The 22,046-nt window shown below is 38.9% G+C and overlaps 1 protein-coding gene across 3 annotated transcripts in view; it reads left to right on the top strand.

Annotated features, from left to right (window-relative positions):
- Positions 1–3,377, top strand: part of myo1b (myosin IB) — an 86,162-nt gene extending 82,785 nt beyond the window's left edge. For 2 of the 3 annotated variants that reach the window (XM_034693485.1, XM_034693483.1), the window contains 2 exons: positions 835–965; positions 1,053–3,377. In XM_034693485.1, coding sequence (XP_034549376.1) covers positions 835–965; positions 1,053–1,185 — 264 coding nt within the window. In that variant the 3' untranslated portion in view covers positions 1,186–3,377. The remainder of the gene's footprint in view (positions 1–834; positions 966–1,052) is intronic. The other variant, XM_034693484.1, reaches the window with a different exon arrangement.
- Positions 3,378–22,046: the final 18,669 nt, after the last annotated feature.

Raw genomic sequence — 22,046 nt, 5'->3', positions numbered from 1 at the left:
ATTTTTTGTCTGTGAATTTACATTAACTACAGACAAAAGTTCATGAAAACCCTTCTGATTACAACTCCTTTTGAAAAATAGCTGCACTGATTTCTCAGCTTGAACATCATTAGCATAAACAAAACAAAAGTATGCATCATTAGAAGTCTTTCAGAAAAATGTGCAGTTTTTTAAAGCTACTTTAGTGCTACAACACAAACGTGTGATGTAATGGTAAATAATGTAGTTTCAAAAAGGCCTGCACATTAGCATGCTTATTCTACCCTGTGCGATTAGGGGCCATGATTCTTCAGCAGGTGAAGTGTTCCAGTCCAGGCTGAGTCTCCTGTAGAGACACATTTCCTTTCATCAAGGGTACCTCCTAGTGAGGGACCTTCTTACCATAACCCTTGCCCATGCTCTCTTCTACGTCACTTTAGCTGTCAAAGAGCTGCGCAAAAAAATCTCATTAGCAGTAAACCTTTGCTTAGAGGTCATTTCTTCTCCGAGAGAGCTCACAGAGCAATAGGAGAGGCTTTTAAATGTTGCCCTCCACCCCACTATAGGAGCTATCTTGAGGGAATTTTGTCTCCTATTTCCCTGGTGTGGTTTCTTCACACTACAACATGCGTGGTTATGTCAGGTTAGTGCACTGAGGTGTATAGAATTTTTATCAGTTCAAGCAAAACAGTGCAAATTGAAGGGAAATCCATGACGTGGTTTGTTTTATGCATCTTGCACAGGCTGGGGTTGAAATGAGTTCCTGAGAGATCATGTTCATTTCATCATACTTCAGTATATGAGCACATGAGATTGAACTTTTTATGCCAATACAGTTGTGTTTATGTGTTTTAGGGCTCAGCTTCAGCTATCAAAGGAGACTTCTTACTCAGCAGTGAACATCTGATCGAGATCATCACCAAACTCCACCGCACCGGAGCCACAGCTGCAGAAAGAGAGCAGCTCGACATCGACATCTCGGACGAGTAAGAGGCTGCAAAGTTAAATCCGTTACTCTAGGAACATTTGTACCTGCGTGAGGATCAATAATAACACAAATGTTTCCATGACAGGTTCCTGGTGCAGTTCAAGCAGGACAAAGTCTGCGTCAAGTTCATCCAGGCAGCCCTCAAGAACGGCAATAGTGTCTCCTGCAAACGCAAGAACAACCGCCTGCTGGAGGTGTCGGTTCCTGTCATGGCATAAAGTGCAGCTCCCTCGCCAGTGCTGTTCCTGAGTGCTCAGATGGGGGGCGCAGTTTGACATCATACCACCATCTTTTCCAATACCAAGAAACATCACCACGTGCCCACCCTGAGCTCACAAGTGACAGTGCAGTTATTTGGCTTGTTGTTGTGTTGTTGTTATCCTTTCAGTCTCTTCCTCTTAGTTTTACTATGGCACTATTATCGCTGTAACCTGATGTAATGTGCCACTTTATGGCAGAGAAAGCCTGTAACCGGGTTGCATGCCATAGAAACTTGGTAAAATGTTATCACCGGTGTTTTTGTAACATTCAAGTCACAAGTCGAAGACTGACGGAAGACGAATCTTGGTGGAACACGAGAGACTTTGTGTATGCCAGCAGTGACTTTGATAATGATTGTTCTGCCTGTAAGTTGAATTAGTCTTCAGAGAAAGAGTCATCATGAAGTTTGTGACAAGCGCCAGCCTCATCTGGCCTTGAGTCATCCATTTTTAAGCAGCTCTGGCTTTAAGCAGAAGGCTTAAAACTGAAGGTGAAGTGGGAACTTTTGGGCTTGGCGCGACAGAATTAGTTTCTCTGAAGAACTGAAGTACTGCACTTGTTTTTACCTCAGTGTAACCAAAAGAGGATGACCTGAAAATGAATTTGATTGTATGTTCTATTATTTTCTATATTTTATTTTTCCTCTGGGGGAAAAAAAAACAATGGGAGGTTCAGAATTCAAATGTAATTTGCTAGATTAATTGTTGAACCACTTTTCTATCTGCAATTCCTACGTGCCATTGAACAGGTCCTGTGACATGTAACCGGTCAGTTTAGAAATACAAACACAGAAAAACAACGTATGTTAGTGGCCCTGTTCAAATTCTATACTTTACAACACATTGCCAAACATTTTCAAACAGTGGTGATCAACATGTTGTGGCAATTCTTGTGTTGATAGCACTGCAAACGTAATCAACTCCCATTTCCTCGATGAGCACAGTGAAATTTGTGATAATCTTCAAGCTTTATTTCATCTACCAATAGATAAACCGAATTCATATCCTTGATGAATAGAATGTCAAAGACTTGATCAAAGACCAGGACACCGAAGAGACACTTCATTGGAAGGGGGAAAAAAAAGGACCAATCAGAAGACACAAAGGTACCTGCATCCTCCAAAAGTGGATTCCAAGCTGTCCTCGGTGCAAAGTGGAAAAAGTTAATCTTTTCTTTTGTGTGCAATAAATAAAAATACTTTGTTCTTTTTTCCAATGAAAAAAAACTCCAACAGAAGTGAGACCCCAAAGCAGTCGCCCTCACTGTGCTGTAAGCTGTACATAGGCTCTAAAGGCCGCTGGCATGGACGAAGGCTTTCTTTACTATTCTAACTTTACTTGCTGTGTTTGTGAAATCGCCGTTCTTGCCACTGCAGCTTGAGTTATTGTAGTGCTTGACCCACTCTTACCTAATGTGTATTTTTATTTTTCAAGGGGAAACGCCAAATATTAAAATGCACATGAATGTAGATTCATGATGTATCTGAAGAAATTGTAGTTACAGCTTTTTTGCATCTTTCTAGTACAAGTACAGTAAACTTTGCTACACGTATATTTATACATTAGCTAAATTAGATTTTCGAGAAAGCGACAGAGTGCTATATTTCCAGGTATGTTGACTATAATAACCTTTTTTTGGATGTCATGGTAGTGGGTTTTGTACTGTTGACTTGTATATCAACCAGAATTTCCTCTGGTGTCTGTGGGAGAAGAACACAGCCAAAGTTGGTCTAGTCATGTTTTGATATCTAGGCTACATTAGTTTGTAAGTTGCTATTGTATTTTTTCAACGTCACACACGACACAGGGACTTCAGACATGAGTTGTTGCTGTCCCTTGCACAGAACAGATTACGCTGAATGCTATTTTTGATGTATTCTCTTCCTTGGCACTGCAAACTACTTCTCAATGCAGTTTTGCAAAGGTGACATCTTTCCCCCCTCTTCCCCCCTTTTTGTCTCTCTTCTCTGTTTCGTATTTGAACAATGGCTAGATCTGCAAAATGATGTCTGCATTCTTGTGTGCCTAATGTCAACCTGTGCTGAGAGACAGAACATAGAACTGTTTTAATAGAACTCAGTGTAACATTTACAAGTAATCTTTTTTAAATTAAATAAAGTCAGTAATAAATAAACGTTGTTATTCCGGGATTCTCTGGTACTTTATTGCTTTGCTTTCCAGCTTCATTCGCACCTACAGTCCCTGATTCAACACCGATCACACAGTTTGAAGCTTCTTTCATTCCCATCAACAGGTAAAATCAACAGTGAGTGCATCAGATGAGTGAATCTCACATTCCTGTCAGCTTGGTTGCTATTTATCAGCAGAATCATCAGGGGGGTTTGCCAGGACACAAAAGTCTTACGGGCTTTCGTAGCATTGAGTTTGGACAACCAGGCCTTGTCAAGCAGCTGGCCAGATGTTTTCCATCACCTCTGGGGAAAGCTCCTGGGGTTAAATTCCTCGGCTTGGGGAGAGCTGCCGACAACAGGTCTCCGGGGAGCAGCCCTCTTATTGAACACAGCGTGGTAAAAATAGCAGACCATTTTGGGCTGCCCAGTACCCGGTTCCCACCACTCTGCAGGCTGGGAAAGGAAGGAGGAGCCCCGGCCTCCCTGTGGATGTTCAACTCTCAGAGGGAGAGTGAAGGAACTGTACGCTGCACAATCTCATCTCCTGCAGAGTCTGTATTTAAACAGTGATTCAGAACTGCATCAGATCAGCTGAACAGGGTCGATTGTGGGTATTCTTAGTCTTTGCTGTTGCACCAGTCTACCTGTAGCAACATCAGGAGTAGTATCACCTATTTGATTCATCCAAATATTAAACATTTATTAGATTACATTAAACACACATCATGTCTTCACCTACTATCAAAAAATTATTGAGGTTTTTGTAAGAGATAACAATATTGAATTGTTCTGCTCAGTGAACATGAGGTAAAATCTCAATCATGGGGGGAAATAGGAAGTACAGTTAAGTCACGGTGCTTTTGTTTTAAGTTTGGGAAGTCTTTGGTGCCATCATGGGGGCGCAAGATGGCATTACACTTGAAAAGCAGACACTTGAGGAAGAGGTAAAACAGAGCAGATGCTGAGAGATACTCACTGATACAAACAGCCTTGAGAGATGAATCATTAAACATCACAAAGGAGCATTTCTTCTGGTTTAAAAACCTTTGTTTTAAAAACCCTTTCTAAAATATTGTATTTTCCCCCACATGCTTGATGACTTCATTCTTCTGTGCTTCTCTCTGCTGTTCCTACTTAGTAATTTCGTGCATTTGAGTAATAAAACGGTAACTTAGTTTATGCTGAAAGATACACAAAGACATGTATCCCAATCATGCATTAGAACAGGGGTTCCTAAAACTTTCCGGCCCACTACCCCCAAAATATAGGTGCCAAAGACTTGCGACCGCACTGTCCTTCAAAGTGATTAAATGTAGCTTCATACTTAATTTAGCTAGTCTGCAGAAAAGTAGCCACCTATACATGCACATGTTGCTTTGTCTCCTGAGCTGATATGAATTAATCGCTGCAACTGATGCTTTTGTTAATTAACTGTAAACTAACCTTAACCTTAGGAGTCTAAAGAAAGGCAGAAAATGAATGGAAAAAATGTATTTGGAAGTTTTTATTTCTAAATGAATTACTTTTAAAAAAAAATGTACACTACCAGTCAAACGTTTGGTAACACCTTCTCATTCAATGTTTTTTTATTTATTTTAATTATTTTCAACATTGTAGATTAATACTGAAGACATCAAAACTATGAAATAATCTGGTTTTGCTATAATCTGGATTACAACAGTAGTCAAATAGGGCTATCAACTGTGTACTAACCCTACCTCTGAACAACACAACTGATGGTCTCAAACACATTAAGAAGGCAAGTCTTTCTACAAATGAACTCTTGACAAGGCTCATGTTCATTAGAAACCATTCCAGGAGACCACTTCATGAAGCAGACTGAGAGAATACCAAGAGTGTGCAAAGCTGTCATGAAGGAAAAAGGGGGCTACTTTACAGAATCTAAAATATAAAACAGATTCTGCTTTGTTTAACACTTTTTTGTTCATTAAATAATTCCATATATGTTCTTTCATAGTTTGATGTCTTCAGTATTAATCTACAGTGTTTACAATAATCAAAATAAATACAAACCCTTGAATGAGAAGGTGTTTCCAAACTTTGACTGGTAGTGTGTATTTACAGTAATGGCAATATACAACATTTTTGATTAATTAGAAAAAACAAAAAACTTGCGACTCCCCAAGGGGTCCTGACCCCCACTTTGGGAACCCCCATCATAAGGATTTGCATAAACACTCAACTTCAATGCCCCTTTGTGATTCTTGCTTTGGATAAATGTATTACTTGACTGTAGAGCCAGATAGGAGGCATATAAATTAGGCATCCTTAAGCTGTTACAGTTACCGTGCAACTTTTACATTCTGCATTGATTTATTTCCAACTTGTAAAAAAGTTTCAGGGACATGTTCATGTTCTGTCGTCATTATCTTTTCATCATGACCTGGGGAATGAACACAGCGCTGCACTGGTTGTGGACTTTCCTGAGGTGATTTCACATGTTGTCCAAATATTTTTTTGCTACAGTGGACTGTACGGTGCTCCTGGCAATAAAAGCCATAAATACAGAGACTGTGAGGTACTTTAGTTATGAATTAATGGATGCTGACTTCTGCTTAGGTTATTACTGTCTACAGACCTTCATATCCCTGTTTATAAGGCTGCTGCAGAGTGGACTGAGAAGTAAATCCTTGCTCTTTCTCGCGGTGTTTGTGTCTTTCATCTGTGTCTGTTTTCATTTTTTCATCAGTATTTAATACGATGCAATGGTGTAATTCTGATAACATTAACTTTTTAAATAGGTGTTATGGCCTAAGATAACATTCTAATGAAAATAAAAATTCAATATAAACCACAAAGAGAAACAAAGCATAACTGATAAAGACCACAGCGGCTGCATGTCCCTCACTGTTTAACATCAATGCCTGGGGATGAAAGATGTCTTCTGAAAGAGATGTGCGCAATGATAAAGCGTATCTGATGTATGAAGCCACGATAAAAAATGGCCTGGAGGAGTGCTGTCTCCAATAATGTGCTGTTTTGCTGCAACCTTGTAGCTCGGGGCTCATCCAGGTGTGACTCATAAAGCTGGTTGCTATCGTTTCTTTCTTTTAAACCCAGCTTTCTGAGGGCCCCTCTCAGGGTACTGAACCACCACTGAGCACAATTTAGTACAGAATTGAACCGCGAAGTGACTTCAATGTGGGTGGTTCTTCTTCTTCTTAAGACCCAACTATTACATCTTCAGATTTGCACAGGGTTGTTCACTAAGAATTGCAGAAAGATGCGAATGAAGAACTCAAATGTCCTTTATCACAGCTTATAATTGCTAGTATTGATTTTAATTTCTTTTTAATAGTTGGAATCCATACTTAATTTCAAAGAGTCTCTCAGAGCTTGTGAAGTTTACTTAATCAAATGTTCAGTGTCAGATCTAGAGAACAAGTTATTGAGCTTAGATCTCATTTTATTAGTTATACTAAATGTATCTGATCTCCAGTAAGAGTTCATGAACAATCACAATATATTTGAAAGACAGTAATTACTCCTTTATCAGGCTTTTATGTATTATATTTCACATTCAAATTCATGAATAAGGCAAGGCTTTTAAAAGTATTGTATGGATTGCTGCTTAGCCTTAGAACACTATTGCTGGGTGATTTTCACCCGAGCAAACACAGTTACATGATTTTCATTATGTTGTGTTTGTCTAAGTGTCAAGGGTCCCTGGGTAGCTTCAGCATCGTCTTTGACGTCTTTGAAGGCGTGGGTGTTTCCCTGCTCCAAAACCCGCTTCTTCCACGTGTTCGGGTGAGTTTCGACCGGCGATAGGGATTTTTTGTTTCTCTCTCCTGCAGCTGTTTGCTTGTCAAGGAGACTTTGACTTCACCAGGGAAGTCTCAAATGTCACAGGAATGGGTGGAACGAACACCAAGTTTCCAGTTCAATCAGGAGAGACACAATTTGAATATTAAAGATTATTTATTACAACTGAATGAATGATGAGACTTGACAGAAATCTTTGGCGTAAGGTCTCTATGGGGATAATGTTGTGAGTGTAGGATGCATGAATTTGGCAGCTGAAGAAATCCCCCTAGAGTCCAGACTCTGGTGGTGGTGGTTGATGATCCTAGGAATTGAAGACTTTGCAGAGACCAGGTGGAGATGGGGAGGTGGAGGGGTGCGCACCATCAATGCAAGAAGGAACTAGCTGGAGAGAGAGACGCATTTAAAAAGACAGCAGAAAGTTGATAGGCTGACGATAAGGGTGTGCCACTGAGCTATGGGATGACGCAGCTGCTGATTAACCAATGACAGCTCCGGAGCATGCAGCTGGAAGCGGGTGAGCTATTAAACGAGGGAGAGGAGAGTTAAACTACTGCTGTGATTGCTTTATAGTCTTCCTGTCTGAACTTTCGCTAGAGCTACATTTTCATCATTTTATTTAGAAATCTTTTGGTCTCCAATTCCAAATTGTTCAGTATTTTTGGAGCATTTTTATAGGTCCCCCCCCGATACATTTTTTTCATTTTATTAGACATGGCACAGTTTAGAATAAAAGAACACTACTCTAATTTGTCATGTATTGTCATATTTTGATATATTTTGATGACAAGTACTTTTTACTGGGTATATTATATAGGGTAAAAAACATGCAGTGTCAGTGATGGTGTTACTAATTTTAGCGATAGTGTTCTATCCAATCCAATCCAATCTAATCCACTTTGTTTATATAGCACATTTAAAAAAAACAATCAAGTTTAGCAAAGTACTGCACAGTGAGGTAAAATAAGTTAAAACACACAGAACATGAAACATTGTTAGAAAATAAAATAGAATAAAATAAAGGTACATGATAAACAAATAAAATACTTAAAATAATAAATAATAAAACAATAGATGGAATAAAAACACTGTAATGAAAATCAAATAAAAGAACAGACAGAGACAGAAACCACACAACTCTCATGCTGGGTTAAAAGCCAAGGAGTAAAAATATGTAGGTTTAGAGAAGGTCACCTGCTGGCTAAGCAGCATCACCTCCTGCAAAGTGGAACACAGTAAAAGCATAATCACGACTGTGGTTTGCACTGCAGGAGGGAGCTTAATAATATCAAACTCATGAAGCAGCTGTTTTGACATCCTTTGAATAGCATCATGGGATTTTCAAGTCCAGAATTTACTGCCATCAAAAGTCAATAAAGATCAAAGTTCAGGGTGAAGTAATGAATCTCTTAATTCAACATCCGACACTCTCTCACCTCTATTTCTTTCTGTCATCGATGTAATGTTACATATCTGTAAAAATGAAATCTTCACAAATCATTGTCAATGTCACAAGTCAATTTTGAATATTGTCATATTGTAACTTGACTGTTGCTACTTCATTAGCACATTGTCTGCCACCAGGGCGATGACATACTAGCTCTCAAACCACCTCTACTGATGCTGTTTGCATAGACAACTTATTTTTTAACACAACATTCAAACGGGATACTTCAATTTCATTTTTACAAACTGTTTCAATAAATCACATTGCTGTTTTATTGTGTGTGTGCAGTGAGCCAATCATATCGACTGTATTGAGCTGTCAGAGAATCACATCTGATTTAATTATTGAGTGAATAGGTTCAGGATGTGGAGGTCAACACATTGACCACTAGTCAGCTGATTTACCTTTGCCTAAATCCATGCTGTGATTTACTTGAAACCACTCCTTCAGACCTGAAACTGGATTTCTGTTATCTCTACTAAATTAATTATATGGATGCCACAGATCTTTGTTTCACCACTTTTGTGTGCAACAGCTATTATCATTCAAACAAGGTTAATATTCAAATGAAGATCACGACTCTATTATTGTAGCACTAAGAAAATACTAAAGCTTTTTACATTCATGAACATAAAAAGCTTTGGACTACATGATTAATTAAAATGACAACAATTAATTAATTTCAGAGTCATACCAAATGGGATGTAAAAACCAAGCCAAAGCAGCTTTGTTCAATTATGTTTTCAATGATTACAAATTGGGCACCAATTCCTCATATCAGAATCAGAATCAGAATCAGAATCAGCTTTATTTGCCAAGTATGCTTGAACACACAAGGCATTTGACTTTAGTAAACTGTGCTCTCTTTGTACAAGGCATAAGAATAAGAATAAGAATAAGAACTACAATAAAAAATAAAATAAAAAATATAATAACAATAACCTTAGCTATAAATACAAAGAAACAACAAATAGGCTTGACTAATATGTACAGGCTAAAATAACCTGATAATAGTGCAGTGGTGAGTAGCAGAGGTAGTTTTACATTATAAAAATAGTAGTTAAATAATACAAAAAATAGAAATATGGAATTCTGCTTGGAGAATTGTTGCATTGTGTATCTACATGTATATTTACAGAGAGTATTGATCCAACAGGTATGACACTGTTATGGTTTAGTGTTCATCAGAGTGACAGTCTGGGGGAAGAAACTGTTCTTATGGCGGGTTGTTTTGGCGCACAGTGATCTGTAGCGCCTGCCAGAGGGGAGGAGTTTGAAGAATTTGTGTCCAGGGTGTGAGGGGTCAGCGGTGATGCTACCTATGTAAGGCCAAGAAGTCTAGAGTCTATGGCTTCTTGCACTATCTTTTAATGCAAAGTTACCTTTTGCTTTCAGCTGTGACTTTTTACCTGAACAGCTCAAAGATATCTGGTTGTCAAGTCAGACAGGGCCTTAAAGGGTGAGTAATTTATTTTGTGGGGTTGTATGAGTGACTTTATGTTAGTAAGTCTATTTACACAGGTGATTAGTCAGGGTGGCCCCGTCATTGAGAAAGCAGGCAGATGCTAGGCTATTCATTGCTGCAAACAGGATCAATTTTATCACGCAATTTGACAGACAGTATTTGGCGTGAGTTGCAGTCAGAAATTCAGTTTGTTTTATCACTATTTGCAGACACAACACATAGGTATCCCTCTGCCTTCATCCCACTGATCAGATGTCCTAATGTAGACACATTTCTAGCAGGCACTTCTGGTTTTCCATTGTAATTTCTGAAAATTGAAGAAATTTAGAAAATAAGACATGACACAGACTATGTTATATGTAAGCTGCTGGTACCCCCTGATTCAGAAAGGTCTTGAAGAACTACTATTACAAAGTCTGACTTGTGACAGCAGTAGCTCTCTCAGTTTAAGGGCATGGTCGCACAGTTTGCATCACCAGGGAACTTGGGATCTCTCCTGATCCAGTTGGCACAGAAGTTTCTCCCCTCTCTCTTTCTATCCATTGAGTCTCATTCTGCACTGTAAAATCTGGTTCATAAAGGTACACTCCTTTGTTAAAAAAAAGAGAGTTTAACAGCTTTGATGATGTGTCAAACGTATGAGCTTGGTGGGCAGGACTTTTACAGGTATCTACAGTTGCGTGATTATTTCTGTAAAGAGGTAAAAAGTCCTGGCCCAAAAGAGACAGCTAGTCTGATTCAAATATTCATTGATGCATACAATTCAAAGATCAATAAAGGTTTAATAAGTAAGCTATACCATGCCATCACTACACTGAATAAGGACACAATAGACTATGTTAAACAGAGACGGGAAAAAGAACTGGACATCAAAATAACTGAAGACACTTGGCAGCATGCCTGGAAGATACAATCATTCTCTACAAACTAAAAACTTAATATGCTTTTTTATAACTCCCAAACAGAAATCTAAATGAAGTGGCACTCAACTCTGCTGCTGGAGGGAATGTGGAGAGATGATGGTTGATCATTGGTATATTTTCTGGTCTTGCCCTCTCATTAAGCCTTACTCGAAGGAAGTGGCAACAATTATCTCAAAAACTCTGGGTTTCACCATTAATACAACATTCATCTCGCTTTACCTCGGACATATCCCTGACAGACTAAGTAAATACGATGCCTACCTCCTAAAGATTTTGCTGGCATCAAGTAAAAAGACCATTACAAAACTTTGGCTTCAGAGGAAGTGCCCTACTACTGGTATATGTATTAATATTGTAAAAAAAACTACATCTTTTAGAGCAAGTTACTTTTCTATACAGCTCCAAAAAGATCTGGGGGAAAATGACAGGAGAAGTGGTGTATTTATTTAGTCAGGGAAAATAATTAATTATAAATATGTGTGACCAAGTATGCATTTTATTTTGTATCTCATCTAAATTTATGCTTTCTTGTACAGACCAAGCTATGACCTCATGTTTTTGTGTTCTTGTGTATGTGTAAGTATATGTGTAAGTGTGTACGTATGTATGTAAATACACTTGAGGTCAAAATGATTAGCCCCCAAGGAATTCTGGAACATTGTCCTTAAATTCTGCCCAATGTTTGAATCATTGATAAAACTTGATATAAGGAAACATTCACCGGTGTTCTTTAGTAGCTTCGGTACATTTTGGAATGTAAAATGCATTTTTAGGATAACTTTATATCAAATATAGTGAAAAATGGGGTGGTCAAATTTATTAGCCCCCCTGTGAATTTTTACTTTTAAAACACACCTGAGCAGTCAGTTTGTTTCCTAACAACACCTGTAGGTCTGTTGGCTTCCTAACAACACCTGAGCATTCAAACAGCATTGAGATTTACTTAAGGAACTCCAAACAGAGCACTTGAACATGTTATTGAGAGAGACTACTCTTACTAACCATGCCAAAGACAATGGAAATCAGTCTTGAGCTCAGAAGAAGATAATTGAGGCTCATAATAAGGGAGAAGGCTATATTGTCATTTCCAGGTATTTTACAGTGTCTAGAATAGCTGTATGTTGCATCATTGCAAAGTACAAGGAGACAAACTCTGTTAGAAACAAACCTAGGCGTGGTAGAAAATGCAAGATTTCAAGAACTTTGGAGAGGAAAGTAGTCGAAGATGTCAGCAAGAAGCCCCGGACATCTGCCAAGATGATTGTTGCTGACCTGACCTCCGCTGGAGTTGATGTTTGAAGGAGCACAGTTGTGAGGGATTTTCATCGTAGTGGGCTTCAGGACCATCGTCCCAGAAGAACCCCTTTACTCAAAGAGCAGCACATCAGAGCCAAACTGAGGTTTGCCCGTAAACATTTGAAAGGTAAAGATGAGTTTTGGAAGTCCATCTTTTGGTCTGATGGAACTTTTTGGGAACATGGATGTTCATTATGTTTGGCCAAGAAAGGAAGAGTCCTTCAAGCCTTAGAACACGGTCCTCAGAATTAAACATGGTGGAGGGAGCATCTTACTGTGGGGCTGTTTTGCAGCCTCAGGCAGAGGAAGTCTTGTTCGGGTGCATGGCATCATGAAAAAAGAAAGTTATGTTGACATTTTGAGGGATAATGTAAAGAACTTTGCTCTTAGTCTAGGCTTTGGTCGGCGCTGGGTCTTCCAGCAAGACAATGATCCAAAGCTTACGTCAAAATTGGTCAAACAGTTCTTAAAGGACACCAAAACCAAGGTCCTGGAGTGGCCCGTACAGAGCCCAGATCTAAATCCTGTGAAGAATCTGTGGTGGGTGCTCAAAGTGAATGTCCATGCTCAGAAACCATGTATTTTGGACCAGCTGGAACAATTTGCATTGGAAAAATGGGCCAAAATCCCTCCAGAGACATGTGCCAACCTTGTAAAGAACTATTTGAAGAGGTTGTTGTCAGGTGTGGCTCAGAAAGGGTGCACTATTGACTACTTAGGGCCAGGGGGCTAATAATTTTGGACATGACATTTTTACCTTTTCTTGTTTTAATTCATTGCATCAATAAAATATCCAAGTCAAACATAGTGAACATTTGTCTTTGTTATTTTGGAAACACATAAACTATAAACACTTGTTTTTAATGGTCATTTTCATGGAGAAATCAAGGGTTTTATCTGATTTCACAAGAGGGGCTAATAATTTTAACCTCAAGTGTATGTATGTTCTAAAGAAAAACTCTCAGAAAATAAAAAGTTAAAAAAATAACAAAGGTATACTCCTGTATCCACAGTGCTCAACATCATTGGCATTTCAGAATCACTCATTTTTTTATTTGTTTGTATTTATGGTCTCTTTTGAAGGTCATAGATCTGAACAGCTGATTAATGTCCTGCAGGCGGAGGAACACGTACGTATTGTGTCCACAAAAAGTGCTTAAACAAAGTGGCTTTCTGATGGCATAGAAAAGCACTGAAAAATGTCTCAATGTAGGGCACATCTACACCATCATGGGAGTTTTTTCTTACTGTCCTAAATTTCGTGATAGAGTTGACCTTGTTGAAAGCTTAGCCTCCTTGCCGGTTGTCCATTCAGTTTCTCAAGCTTGAGCTGACCAGGCAAGGACATTTAATCTCATTTTAATTTTCTTACAACCTATTCTGTTTCATTCTTTTTCTATTTTTATTTATAAATCTCTAATTCTGCCTTTTTTTTTTAACGGAACTAACACAGCAATAAAGTCTGACAGGAGGGGTCCTCCTTGTATGAGGACAGACTCAGTGTTACATTACAGCCCCTTGGCAGTCTGGAGGGAGGGACCGGGGGCTGGAGGAGATCTGATTAATGAGTGTTACTGGGTGGTGGAGAGTTTGTGTCCCCACTCACCCTCGTGTCACCAGCCCACTCAATGGCTTCATCAATTTGTAGCCATTATCACGTCAATAGGCAAGAATAGAGGGAGGAGGGGAGGGGAGGGGGAGGAGGACTGAGGGCTTCTGAGGGAAATGGGCTTCTGCTGCACCATCTGTGGATAGCTGAACATTCAGGCAAGAAGTGACAGGTTAGACACATACGGAGACTGAAAATCTATCCCAGAAAAGTTCTTATCTGCCAATAAATGATGTTTGAAAGCTCAATAGGTTACACACATTTGATACTCTTGCTTGCAAAAAGGAAATCCTTGCTTTAGCTGATGTGTAAGGGAAAACATTCAACAACCATGGCTATGATTGATTCATGTTTTTAACAACTTCAAAGCACATTTCCTCTAAAAAGGAGATTGAATACATAATTTTTTAATGTAAGCATATTAGTTTCTGTTCATTTTCGTGCCTTATTAAAAAATTGAATCAATGCCTTGTGGTTGAATGCCCTCCACCTAACAGGCTCTGAGCAGAAGGAATACAAGAGGGGCTGGAAAGATAGTTATACCAATTTGAACACTAAATTAAATCAGCTTTAGTCAATCTTAAATTCAAAGTGCACCTAAGAGTCATGTTTTGGTCTGTTCTTTTTTTTCTTTTAGTGAATTTAGGTTATTTTTGTGCTAAAATATGTTCTCCTTTTTGTCTACTCTCATGTCTGGATTCCTTGTCTGTATTTTTGTCTTGTGCTTCCTGTTTTAGAGTTTAGTTTTACCTCCTGTGTATTCCCTCCTATATGATTGTCTTTACCTGTGTCTTGTTGGTCTCACCTGTGTCCCCTTACTTGTCACCCAGTGTTTGTATACAGTATAGTCTGTTTCCTCAATGTGTCTGATTTGTTCTGTTACATCTTTGATGAGTGTTACTGTGATTTCTGTGACCCCTGAGTTTTTCTGTTCCCTTGATTTAGGTGAAGTAAGTTTTGTTTTATCTCTTGGTTTTTGTTTGAATCAGTTTTAATTTTAATCAGCACATGGGACCTCCTCCTCATTTCTTCAACCATGACAAACTGGAAGATGTTTCCTCTTTTGTACCTGTTATGTTCACAAGAACGGGGTAAAGGGATGTTAAAATAGTATAGTGAAGTTAACCTTTGACTAGTGGTTAAAAAAATGTCATGCTTTTATCTTTTTATTTTATTGACTTAATTATTATTATTGCAACTATTATTATTATTATTATTATTATTATTATTATTATTATTATTACTATTATTGTTTATTCTTATATCATTATTATTAATATGATTATTATTATTATTATTATTATTATTATTATTATCATTATCATTATCATTATTATTTATTCTTAGATCATTATTATTATTATTATTATTTAATATATATTTTATTATTATAAATATTTTTATTAAGTCAATTTGGGGGATTTTCTGCCTTCATTCACAGAGGACAGGACAGTGGACAGTGCAGGACATTGGTAGAAAGAGTGGGGAGTCCCATGGGGTGTGTGATGTCACTAACTGGCCAAATCAGCACCCCATGGCACAATCATCATTTTATCTTATAGGACACAATTGAATTGTTGACTTATGGTGAAAAATGTTGTGACATTGATCTTGAGGAGTGGTAACCTTTAACCTTTGACAACTGGAGATAATGAAGCTTGTTCTTGTTATTGTGGAATCATTCTCTGGCAATCTAGGTAGTGGAAAAGAACACAGTGGGATAGTCACAAACTACGTCATGTCATGCAGCTATTTTCCACTCTAATGAGCTAACTTAGGCCTATTTCTGTGTTGGCTTTATCTTGTGCAACTCTGGGGATACAAATTACAACCTTTCTCCCTATCATTCCTATCAATTAATCTGTTGTTCGACATTTTAAAAAGGAATGAACACAGGTGAGTAAACAGGCCTTTTTCTGCCGCAGGACCCATCACAGAGTTTGGACAAGTTAAGTAATAAATCATCACTATCTTTATGCTCAGTCAACAAAATGATTGGGTCTTTGCGTGTCTGAGTGAGTGTGTGTCTGCTTGGACGTGTGAACAGAGGCAGCTGTGGAACTGATATGGATAAGCAAATAGCTGAACACATCGTTAGGTGCTCATTTACAGACATTAGGCAGGAGCTCAGGCAAGTGAGCGGGCATGTGTGTGAGTGTGAATTTCTCTGCCCAACATCCCAGAGCTGGGAATTTAGAATTTGTCATTTTAGGCCATAAATCCCCCACTTATTATTTTTCCTTTCAACTTCCTCTTTTTTACAGCTGTCCAATGCTCCTGCTCATCATTATAACTGTTGTGACAGGAGCTGGTGCAAATGGAGTTGATCCTTTCTTGAAAAGCCTGAAGGCTATCTATCCTCTTTTCACATCAGCACAGTGACCCCTGATATAAGGTTGAAAAGTAGAAAAACAAGGATACCAGGACATATAAATCACTGCTGTGAACGACCTGCTGCTGTGGACGGCCTGCTGCTGTTGACGTGCAAGACTCCAGCTGCTCCAACTGCTACTATCCATCTCACCACTACCATCTCTCTCTCTTCATCTCCCTCTACCAATCTTTCAGACCCCAACAATATCCAGATAGATGTGTGTCTAGCATGAGTCTGGTTCGGCTCAAGGTTTCTGCCTGTTAAAGGATGTTTGTCCTTGCAACTGTAACTTGCTAAATACTGCAAAGTGCTCTTCTCGTGGTGGTTTAAGATGAGATCAGATTGAGCCCTGCTTGTAAAATTGGGACTAGATCTTATCCTGTCTTGATGGTGAGTCTTTCTCAATAATACACCATAAAGTGTGGGCTTGACCTGATCTTTAGTTTTGGGATCAGAATCAGAATCAGAATCAGAATCAGAATCAGAATCAGCTTTATTGACCAGGTATGCTTGAACACACAAGGAATTTGACTTTGGTAAACTGTGCTCTCTTTGTACAAGGCATAAGAATAAGACATACAAATAAAAAAATAAAAATAAAAAAAATATTTGAACATTTGTTGTGATTTGATGCTATATACATAAAGATTGATTGATTGATAAAACAAAGAAGACTAGATTACTGTGGCTCTCGGTGTCTAGGCTACATCCTTATAATCTTGGAGGCAGAATAGCTGTTGGGTCTTTTGTTATTGACAGACATATTCAGTTAAATCTCAACAAACATTCATCGGCATATAATATGTCTTTTATTGGAAGCTTTCTTGTTTCTTGATCCATGTGTGATATTTTCAGCAAGCTCTGATTGCATGCAGGGAAACAATCAGTTTGAAGTTCTATCCAAGAACCAATCTGCAAATTCTGACAACAATCAGGCCTTTTCTTAATCCCTAAAAACACATTTTCCCAAATAATTTTTATTGCGTATGGCCAATAATGTCTCTCTCAACTCCAACTCCATTCATGCGTCTTAAGTTGGTCTCTGACTTTAAGCAAACTGCAGCACACAGATAAGAAAGACATAACCCAATCCCCTGTTATCAGATATCGGGGAATCAACTGGCTACAGTGGAAAAAGTAATATTGACTGTTGGCACCAAAGACTAAATCATCTGTAGCAAAAGCCAGGTGCTTCCAAGAACGGTCCAGCAGCATCAGTGAGACTAATCATTCTTCATCAAGGAGTTCTTATATGCTCTAATGGTGCTAACTAGTTTAACACTTGGTTTTCATTGCAAATGAGCAAGCAAATTAAATTGTTCCGACTGCAATTAGACAAGAAACATCTGGGTTGGGAACCTAAGAGGAAGCAAAAGGGAGGGTTGGAAGAGAGGAGACCATGGCAGAAGGTAGAGCAACACAACCACAAGAGAAGGTGTAAAGAAAGGGGGGTGAAGGGGGAGTGTAGAGTCAATTAGGGAAATGAAATCTCCTCTTCAATGTGGGATGACATACATCTTAAAGTGACAGCCACTCCTCTTAACCTGTCAGTCCCGCCTCTGTCAAAACGACCAATTAAAGTAAACCTAATCCCCCTGTTAACCCCTGGATAGCCTCAAACACAACACCCCTCCTGCCGACGAGAAGTCAGTCTGTCTTGTGCTGCAGTGCAAAAGTACAATGACAGATTTGTGACAAAGGAGATTCCATCTGTGTGCACTTCTCCTTTTTAAAAGCACATTAAACTTCCAGTACACACTCTTTTAAAGCCCAGTTTACACAAACTGTTGCAGGAAACTGATCAGTTCTTTACTAAAAAGGCCAATAAAAAAGTAAATTTTACCATCCTGGCAGTCCCTGATCCGACTCCCGACCATGACCCCTGGCTGCGTGTCATCCCCTTCCCTCTACTCCACAAACTCCCCGTGTCTCTCCTCAGCTGAGACAAAAAAGCCTCCCTAAAGAAATGTTGTTTCTTAACCCTCTTCAACATCATGGACTTTAAAGCTAAGGTTGAAACCTGTTTTGAGGCACAAAAGGCATTCAGCAATTTTCTCTTTTACAGCACTTTTGGAGACATAACATTTATTGCTGCGTGATGTTAAAGACAGAATTTGATCAATTCAAACTGAAAATATGCAGCATAGGCAATTTCCCAGTTAACACCACAGCTGAAAGACAAAAGAGAAATATGACTTGTAAATATCTTCAACATAAAATCAAGGGGAACAATGTCATCGTAGAGGACACATGTCGCCCACAGGGCTTATTGCCTCTTTTATCCAAATTGCTCTGAGGCAATAAATCACCATGCAGGTCGTTTTAGTTTAGCATAGCATGTTCTATAGAAATAATCTAAATATTTACAGAGACTACTATGACTTCTGGATTGGAGCGTTAGTATCTTTCTCCAAAGACAATGTAGGTGTTTGTCTTCTGCATTTTCGGAGCATTCAAAGTAAAGATAAGGAATAAAGAACACGACAGGAGAGGTGACATGCACTGACAAAGAATTATGTGCTCCCTTCATCACCTAACCCTAACACTTACATGCACATATGTGATGATGCAGACGTATGCACACATCCTAACTGATTAAACCCCACAAACATGGATTTGTGGGAGTGTCCCTGAACCACAAGGCTAATTGAACCATCTCCACTCTGACAGGACGGAGGGTTGTGGAGAGAATGATGAGGACCTACAAGCAGGAGTCAGGGTGAAAAAAGGCACAAAAGGGGGCAAATGATGCAAATGATGCAAATTGGAAAAATCATGTCTCAACACTCTAGAGAAAATAATATTTTCCCTTCCCTGTATTTTTTCTATTTGTCTCCATGCTCCAGTACTTTTACTTGCCACAACTCTCTTCCATCAGTTGTTGGATTTATCATTGTTGGATGAAGTTCCTGAAATATCTCAGTAACTGTTTGATAAATTGTCATGAAAACATTTCACAGATAATCAAATTCCCAAAAAGGAAAATACAGTAGTACTGACTTTTAGCTCAACAATAGGGTAGATTTTTATGTCTTTAAGTGACATGTCTGTAAGAAATAATGTGTATTAAGTCCAATCTGCTTACTAATATTATGCCACTCGTCACCTGGCTACCAACTCAATCAATCAATCAATCTTTATTTGTATAGCGCCAAATCACAACAAACGAAATCTCAAGATGCTTTTGCAAACAGAGCAGGTCTAGACTATACTCTATGTCGAATTATGAACAGAGACCCAACACCAAGACAGGATAAGACTCAGTCTGACCCCACCTTAATCCACCATCAGCATTGCACCTCGCAATTTTTAGCTTACAGTGGCGAGGACAAACTTCCTTTTAACAGGCAGAAACCTCAAGCAGAACCAGACTCATGTTAGACAGCTATCTGCCTCGACCGAGTTGGGTCTGGAAAGAGGGATAGAGGAGAATAAGAGAGAGAGGGAGCGGTGATAGTGATGAGACGAGTAGTAGTAGCTGTTGCCGCTGGAGTCCAGCACGTCTGTATCAGCTGGAGTCTGGAACATCCACAGCGGGAGGACGTCTACGGCAGCTCAGAGGAACCTATGAGACAAGGGAGCTCAGGGACTCCAGAAAGGTCTATGGTTAGTAACTTTACTGGGACAGGGAGAGTTAAAGTAAGTGATGAGGGGGTTGGGGGTAAGGGGGTGAGATAGGATCCCAGTGTGTCAGTGTGTCAGTTCCCCCGGCAGTCTAAGCCTAGAGCAGCATAACTAAGAGCTGGTCCAAGCCTGAGCCAGCTCTAACTATAAGCTTTATCAAAAAGGAAAGTTTGAAGCCTACTCTTAAAAGTAGAGAGGGTGTCTGCCTCCCGGACCCTGACTGGTAGATGATTCCAAAGGAGAGAGGCCTGATAACTGAAGGTTCTTCCTCCCATACTACTTTTAGAGACTTTAGGTACGACCAGCTGGTCTGCATAATTGGAGCGTAGTGTTCTAGAGGGGTAATAGAACACTATGAGCTCTTTAAGATATGAAGGTGTCTGATCATTAAGACCTTTGTAGGTCAGAAGAAGGATTTTAAATTCTAGTCTAGATTTTATGGGGAGCCAGTGTAGGGAAGCTAACACTAGTTCTAGTCAGCACTCGAGCTGCAGTGTTTTGGACTAGCTGAAGAGTCGACTAGAGATAAACAAATTAAAACAACATACAAACAGTGGTTTTTTTTACAGCTAAAAAATGTTATTCCTGTTAGTGCTTCTATGGGAACAATTTATTGTCATTATCACTAGCAAGTCAAATTAGCACTAAACAGCTAATTTCTACAGAACATTTCTTCACTGAAGTTAAACATTAGCCTTTTTTTCTGTTATAAATCATGTTTCACTGAACCTTTCCATTAAAGACAAAGACAGACAAGGCAGAGCCCGTCCTCATGTTCAGTTTTGTGTTAGCTTTATGCCTGCCTTCTGAAATTTGCTAGACGTCTCTTTCACTCAGCGTCTTTTGACATCACTCAGTGTTTCTGCGCTGTTTGCCTCCTCTCTTTTATCTTCTTTGCTATTGACTGGTCAGCATTTAACCAGGAATGGAAGTTGAATGCTCTTTTAATAAATTCAACACACTATTGAAATACCCTTCATCAGGGGGTGAAATTAACACCCGCAAAGCGCCAATGGCGGGTAAAAAATTAATTTGGCTTGTAAAACAAAAACACACACCCGCCAGTGGCCGACGGAAAATGTTGTATTACATGTGAGGGTTTGTTTTCATACTTTCGCCCATTTCTGCTGACTGTCAGGCTATTTTGACCCTCGCGGCGCGCTGTACTTGTGTTGTGATTTGGTGTGTCGGGAATGGTGTGACGTCAGCTACTGGAGTTCTATTCATCCCCTTTGCTTGAAGAAGCACGGCGGGAAGAGTGTTTCGATGAAGATGTGGCGACACATTCCCGGTGTGAAGCCACCGCAAACAAAAAGGATAAACAAAGAGGCAGGAGACGATCAAGAAGAGGAACAGACAGCTAAACAGAGTATAACCTAATAAAACAGCAATAATGTAATTTTATCTGTAAACAATTGTATTCTGTCAGTGATGCTTAAGTTGGATTTTCATAATACAAATGTATGGTAATTATTTTAAATCAAATGAGTCATGATTTTTTTATTTGGCCGGTGAAAAATATTTTTGGCCGGTACATTTTTGGAGGTCTCTAGCCAATGGCAGATGAGGTAAAAAGTTAATTTTACACCCTGCCCTTCATGATACATAAGGATTTAGAATACTAACTTAAAGTCATGTTTTGCCAAAGTGTCAACAGGCAGAGTTAAAATGTGCCACACTCATTTCCACGGATGGATTTTTTGACATGTGAGATCACAAGGTCTCTTACAACAATGAGCTGTTTATATCACACCCTGTTGCTTTGGAGTATTGGCCAATCAGAATCAAGTATTTAACACAGCTGGGTAATACGGGTACTGTATTAAAGTGACTGCAATAAAATGGGTTCACTTTGAATCAATTTCCTTCATGACAGACTGCCCAGATGGGCTACAGTAATTGTAGTGATATTGTGACTTTCCTTCCTGTTATATTAATTAGTATTTATATTTTCATATTATTTCTGCAGCTCACTAAAGCTCTATTACGTACTTTTTTAAATAGAGAAGCACACTTGGTTGACAAGCACTACCTTTATCAAAATATTCAGCAACAGCTACAGAGTATGGTGCTGTCCAATTTTAATTTTAATCTTTCTTTTTTTTCTACTAAGACATTTAATTATTTTTAAATGTGCATAAGGACTGTGAGTTTGATTGGTTC

Source organism: Notolabrus celidotus, chromosome 10 (assembly GCF_009762535.1).
Source record: "Notolabrus celidotus isolate fNotCel1 chromosome 10, fNotCel1.pri, whole genome shotgun sequence".
Lineage (NCBI taxonomy): Eukaryota > Metazoa > Chordata > Actinopteri > Labriformes > Labridae > Notolabrus > Notolabrus celidotus.
This window is presented reverse-complemented; position numbering and strand designations above follow the sequence as displayed.